General features: G+C 58.0%; 1 protein-coding gene across 2 annotated transcripts; it reads right to left on the reverse strand.

Moving 5' to 3' along the window:
- Positions 1–346: 346 nt before the first annotated feature.
- Positions 347–5,094, reverse strand: LOC105809362 (kallikrein-2-like). Of its 2 annotated transcripts, XM_012643146.1 has the most exons (6): positions 5,019–5,064; positions 3,664–3,823; positions 2,385–2,389; positions 2,156–2,308; positions 1,907–2,043; positions 347–502 (listed from the first exon to the last, which is right to left on the reverse strand). In XM_012643146.1, the coding sequence occupies exons 1-6, from the start codon at positions 5,062–5,064 to the stop codon at positions 347–349; spliced, it is 657 nt and encodes a 218-aa protein (XP_012498600.1). The 2 variants fall into 2 exon arrangements, with proteins under 2 accessions (XP_012498600.1, XP_012498601.1); XM_012643147.1 differs by having other exon boundaries at positions 2,156–2,442; positions 5,019–5,094.
- Positions 5,095–6,047: the final 953 nt, after the last annotated feature.

A 6,047-nucleotide genomic window follows, 5' to 3' on the forward strand; every position in this document is an offset into this window, starting at 1 on the left:
GGTGAACTCCACCCCTCCTCCACCTCTGCACCACACAGATTACGCCCCACCCACGTCCTTATGTGTATCCTTGAAGAACCTGAGTAAGGAGAATTCTCCAGACATTGCCAATGTTCCCGGAGAGAGTGGGGAGGGCAAAATTACAACCATTTGAGAAACACTCGTCTACACCTCTGTCACACCCTGACTCCACACTTGAGGACACAGGTTGGGCGAACTGGGCTGGCTCTAGCTTTGGCCAGGTGAGTTCCAAGCTTCCAGGTACCCAGCATTTAGAAAGGCTGGATGATTTCAGAACTTGATGTGTACTCGATTTTACTAGAGGTAGCGGATGGGAGAGGGGCACTCAGGGATTGGCAGCGATCGTGTCCTTGATCCACTTCTGATAAATCCACAGCTTGGTGTACAGGGCAGGCTTCTGGGGCTTAGCACATGGCTGACTGCCCCATGATGTGAGACCCTGAAGCATGCCGTTACAAATGAGTGGGCCCCCCGAGTCACCCTAAGAGTAAAAGGGAGAGAGACAGAAAGTGAGAAAGTTCAGCCCCAGTTTCTTCCTTGGGAGCCCCAACTCTCACACGGGGGCTGGTGGATGACTTATAGAGATTTTCCAGCTACCGGGAAAGAGAGAAATGTCCCCAGAGCCCACTCCCAGAGGAAGCAGGGAGTGGCAGGGATTCCAACAGAAGGGACAGTGGCTTGAGTCCTGGCCACCAGGAAAGGGACATCAGGGACCAGCTCCTGTGCAGGGGCAGGGTCCAAGACAGTCCCTGCACAGGTCAGTGGGGAGAGAAGCAAGGCCACCTGCAGCACCCCCAACCCCAGGGCTCATCCCAGAGGCCACCTCTCCAAGAAGCTTTTCCTGACTAGACAGCCCCCTCCCCAGGACACTGGGGAGCCATGGAGGGCTGTGAGCAGGGGCAGGACAAGGTCACTTCTGAGATTAGCATGACCCACTGGGGCCAGGAGAGGGATGGAATGGAGGCGGAGAGGCTGAGGTCCAGGCGCCTGTCGGGGAGGGTGGTGAGGGTCCAGGTGGGAACAAGGCCTGGAGCTGCCACGCCTGTCAGCCCCATCCTCACTCCCTCCCTGGCCTCTGCCTCGCTTGCTCCCCGCAGTCTGATCCCCACCCAGAGGCCAGTGGCAGCCTGTGGACACCTGAGTCGGCCCCGTCCACCTTCTGCCCAGCACCCTCTGCAGCTCCCGACTCCTCAGAGGCAAAGCAGCGTCCTCACGCGGCCCAGGAGGCCCTGCAGGACGGGCCCTGGCTTACTCCCTGAGGTCTCTCCTGTCCTTCCTCACTCCAGCCCTGTTATTGCTGTCATTTGTGTGGTGAGTTCTTGCTGCTCCTCACACCCTCCGGCCCTCTCCCCTCAGCCCAGCCCGGCACCCGCTGCTCCCTCTGCTCCTCCCCAGATGCTGGCTCGCCCCTCACCTGCCTTAGGCGTCTGCTCACGCCCACCTTCTGCAAGAGGTCCCCATGGTCACACTATCCCCATCTCCCCTCCCTGCCCCCAGAGCTCCGCACCTCCTGACACCCTCGATCATTTCTGTGCTACGTTCCCTGTTCCTGCCTGTGCCCCTCACCAACGGGGCTCCACGAGGGAGGGGCTGCTCTGTCTGCCCCCTGCGGCCTTCCCAGGGTCTAGGGCAGTGCGGGGCACGTAGCAGATGCCCAGGGCGCATGTGTTGGACGGAGGAACAGGTGGATGATGCTGTGAGGATCAGGCGGTGCCTCCAGGGAGTAAGGAAAGGGGGCAGGAGGGAGGGAGAGGAGGAGCTGGGGGTGAGGGGGGCAGACAGAGAGCAGCGGAAGCAGATGCTGGGTTAGCTTTCAGATCCCCACCCAGAATCAGGGTCCCCTCTCTCCTTTCCCCTCAAGATCTTAAGGGGAGGGGTGGCTCACCGAACAGGTGTCTTTCTTGCCATCCCAGTGCCCAGCACACAGCATGAACTCTGTCACCTTTTCAGAGTAAGCTTCTTCACACTTGTCATTGGACAAGAGCTCCAGGTCCACACACTGGAGAGCCTTTGGGCGCAAGACTATGGGCCAGGGAAAAACAGGGCTGCAGTCAGAGCCCACCTGGTTCCCAGGCCCCTCCTCCCTCAGACGCAGGCACCGGGCTCCGGGCTGCACTGTCTGGCCCAGGCGTACACGTCTTTGGTTGGATGCTGCCCCAGCCTGAGGCGTAGCAGGTGCTCCCCACTTCTGGCTCCCGGGTGGGCAGGTCCAGGACCTTGACAGCGTCCGTGATGTTGGCGGGATTTGACAGGTGGAGCAGCATGATGTCGTGGCTGCTGTCATCATCTGGCCCAAATACTTGGCGCTTCAGGAGGCTCATATTGTAGTGCGGGTGTGGGAAGCTGCCGTTGACTTTGACCACCTGGCCTGTGTCTTCGTGCTTAAGCAGGCTGTGCTGACCCAGCCAGACCTGACTGTTGCTGGGAGGAAGGGGATGGACGGATGAGCAGAGAGGACGGTGGGCAAAGGGAGACAGGGCAGGGAGCAGGGAGATGGCCCCGAAAGAGAGAAAGAGAAACAATGAAGAAAATAACCCCACAGGGGTGGGAGAGAGACGGTCATGATGAAATACAGACAGCAAGTTACAAAACAAAGGAGTGTGAACCCAGGAAAGGCAAAGACAAAAGCCAAGAGAGACGGAGGGGGAAAGAAAGAGCTCAGAAGGACAGAGGGAATGAGAAAGGCAGAGGGGAGAACAGTGAGAAACAGCAGAGGGAGCAAAAAAGAGACAGGCTGAGAAAGAGGAAGGGCAGAGGCAGCGAGAAACACACAGGGAAGAGGAAGGAGAGAGCAGAACAGGGAAGGGGTGAGGAACATCCAAGGAGAGCGGAGGCAGGAAGTCAGAGGGAGAGTGAGGGCCAGAGGCAGAGAGGAAGCCAGGGGTCCGGGCTGTGAGAAAAGGGGGGGCCTTGGCAGGGGATGGGAGTCCTGAGAGCGGCTCAGCTGCAGCTGGGGCTGTGGGGGCTCCCCAGAGGGGGGGTGGCCTGGCCCAGAGCCCAAGGTCGCGTCCCCCTTTCCCTCCCAGCGCCCTCCCCCCTTTCTTGGTCCCTCTTCTCTCTCCTCCTCCCTCAGTGGCCCCACCCAGCTCCAGGGGAAACCAGCCCTTCCCTGTGCCTCCCCAGAGTGGACTGATGTCCTGAGGGGGGATGGGCAGAGTGAGAGGCGCCCCCTCATGCACACAGGGTGGGGCTAAAGCCCTTCCTTCTCTCGGGGACCCCTTAGACCCATCCTGGGTGTGTGTTCAGTGGTGATGGGGAGGGGTGGGACAGAGACCCAGGGAGAGAGACAGGAAGAGAGATGGAAGGTGAGACCCACAGTGACAGAGATGACCACTGAGTGACCCAGAGAGGGTCAGAGACAGCGGAGACACAGAGACATGGAGACAAAGCGGGAGATAGAGACCAAAACACAGTCACAGTCAGACATACAACCAGAGCCAGAAAAGGACACACACAGAGACCCAGAGAGAGACTCAGGCAGCCATGGGAGGGTGGTCCAGCCCCAGCTCTGCCTCCCCATGCACCTAGACCAGAACCTTCCTTCTCTCCCTCCATCCCCCAGCCTCGCCTGAGGTTACCCCAGTGGAAATGCCCAGCTGTTGTTCCCAAGGGGCACAGACACTCCCCCTGGCCCCAACTCACCGGCTGATGCAGTGGGCCGCTGTGAGCACCCACTGGGGGTGCACCAGGACACCCCCACACTGTGCAAAGCCACGACGGAGCACAGCTGCCTGCCAGGGCTGGGAATGCTGCTCACACTCCCAGCCTCCCACAACCCGGGACTGGATGAGGGGGGCAGCACCTGCAGAGGGGGTGCTGGGTTAGAGGGGTTTGAAGTTGGCAGGAGGGGCTGGAGGACTGGGCCAGCAGGGGGAGCTGTGCTGTGCTTGGCAGGCTGTGGGGCAGAGGGTCGGGGCTGGGGGTCCAAGGACACAGGCAAGGGGTTGTGGGAAGGGCCTGGAATTCTAGAACCATCCTTGGGTTTGCAGCTTGGTGGCCGGTCCTGGGTGGGGAGAGTTTATGCTCTGAGTGCAGAGCAGACCCCAGGGATCAAGTTTGAAGACACAAGGCAGCATCTGGAGCAGGGATCGAGTCTGGGATCAGGTTATTTGGGGTGACTCGCGGTCTTGGGCTGGGAGAAGGTAAACTGTGGTGGAAGCTGTGGGTCCTGAAAGGATAAGGGGTTCAGAAACCAGGAAGCAGTGCCCCATGGAGGGGTTCAGTTGCTGGGAGGGGTAGGTTTGCAGGGTTTGCAGAGTCCCAGGTTGAGGAAACATTCTGGGCCTGGCTTGGGTTTCTGAGGTTTGAAAAGGATGCGGATTTAGGGAACCAGTTCTGGGAGAGCTGGCAGTGTGGTTGGAGTTGTTTGTGCTCTTCCTGGAGACAAGGCTGGCCCTCGGATGGAGGGTCCGGGGCAAAAGGAGAAGGAGGAGTTCTCAGAACCCCAATGCCAGTTGAGGGGGCCAGGTGTTGTCTCAAGCCAGATAGCCTGGCTGGGAAGAAGTTGGGGTGGAATCGGGTTTCCTAGGAGCAGGACTGGTAGGCCAGATGTCAAGGGCTAGGGGACAGGGCTGAGCGCTCACAGCTGGATGGGAAAAGTCAGCAGAATGTGGTAGGATTTAGAGGCTGAGGAGGCAGACGAGTGATCGGGGTCCAAGGAACCAATGTCATTGACAGAGGTCCTTGGAAGATTTTGAGTCCCACAAAGAAACACAGAGATGGCCCAGGATCTGCCCCTTTGGGAAAACAGCTGTGATTAGGGAGTTGGCTGGGCAAGGGGAGAAAGTTCTAGGGTAAGCGGGAAGGAGCAGGGACCTAGTGCAGGAATGAAGACTGTGACAATATGGAGGGGATGGGGGAGGTAGAAAAGAGCCTGGCACCCTGGTCTGGGGTAGACTGTGGGCTGGAGGGACGGGGCTGGGTGCTGGGTGGGAGTAAAGGTCTTCAACATGGGAGTCAGGGCCCGCATCCCCTCCTGCATCCCCCATCTGTCTCACCGGTCCACTCCAGGGACAGGGTGAGCAGGAAAACCAGGAACCACATGGTGACAGAGGTGTCCAGGGACAGGTGGTGAGCCTGGGCCTAGAGCTCCCTGAGGAGCCCTATAAAGCCTTCACTCCCCAGGGCTCCACCCCTCCCCTGCTGGCACCCGAATGCTGGCCAAGCCCTCCCCATGCCACTGGAGGCTGGACAATCCCCTCCCACGCCCAGAGCTGTGGAGGGGGAGGGAAAACCAGCACTGGTTGTTCTGCAGATACTAGATCACCCTGGGTGCATTCCCAGGGTCTGAGACCAGACGGAGCAAGGCCAATAGCTCATGGAAACTTGATCCAGAGGACAGAGGCAGAGAAGGATGAACAGGAACAGGGGTTGGGATAAATCACTGACTTGTAATCAAAGTCTCATGTGCCTAAGCCCAAAGTAAGTCCTTTGCACCCCAAGACACAAGGTGCCCTGAAATACCAGCACCATGGTGTTGTGACAATCTCTGCTGCCTATACCACTCGGAACCAAGATGTTAGACCTCCAACTTCTCATGTCCCTGAAATAGAAGCCTTGGCATTCAGAATTCTGTTTCTTGCACTCACAACCAGAATCTAGTTCCCCAAATCTATTGCTCCTCTCATCATATAACCTTGTCATCCCACAGACCCACTGACCTGACACCTTCCGATCCAGAAATGGGTCTCCCAGACCAAGTTCCCTAGCATTTCAAAATTCTATGTTCTCCAAATGATGTGGGGTTCCAAGGATCCCCACTGCTTGTTCTCCAGATCTATGAACTCTTAACTGTGCAGCAAGGATCCCTGTTGACATGCCCTCCCAGGTCAGGAGTATCCTCATGCAAAGTGCAACAGCCTTCCCTCAACAAAATGTTTAGCTCCCGGGAGCCAGGTTTATGCACCTCAAGATTAAGTGGCATTGAAAATCATAGTTTGGGGTCTCAGAAGAGAATCTGGAACAAGAGCCCTGCCACCTCCACTGTTAACTTTATTGGACTCCCCACATTCCAACAAGTTGCTTAT

This window comes from Propithecus coquereli, unplaced genomic scaffold (genome assembly GCF_000956105.1).
Source record: "Propithecus coquereli isolate 6110/MARCELLA unplaced genomic scaffold, Pcoq_1.0 Scaffold193, whole genome shotgun sequence".
NCBI classification, from domain to species: Eukaryota; Metazoa; Chordata; class Mammalia; order Primates; family Indriidae; genus Propithecus; species Propithecus coquereli.

Bases quoted from the DNA above. Each gene is read 5' to 3' on its own strand.
- LOC105809362 (XM_012643147.1), bottom strand. From the start codon at position 5,064: ATGTGGTTCCTGGTTTTCCTGCTCACCCTGTCCCTGGAGTGGACCG. The intron at 3,824-5,018 runs GTGAGACAGATG...CCCCCTCTGCAG, and splicing joins CCTGTCCCTGGAGTGGACCG to GTGCTGCCCCCCTCATCCAG. The intron at 2,044-2,155 runs GTACGCCTGGGC...CCTGGCCCATAG, and splicing joins CAGCATCCAACCAAAGACGT to TCTTGCGCCCAAAGGCTCTC.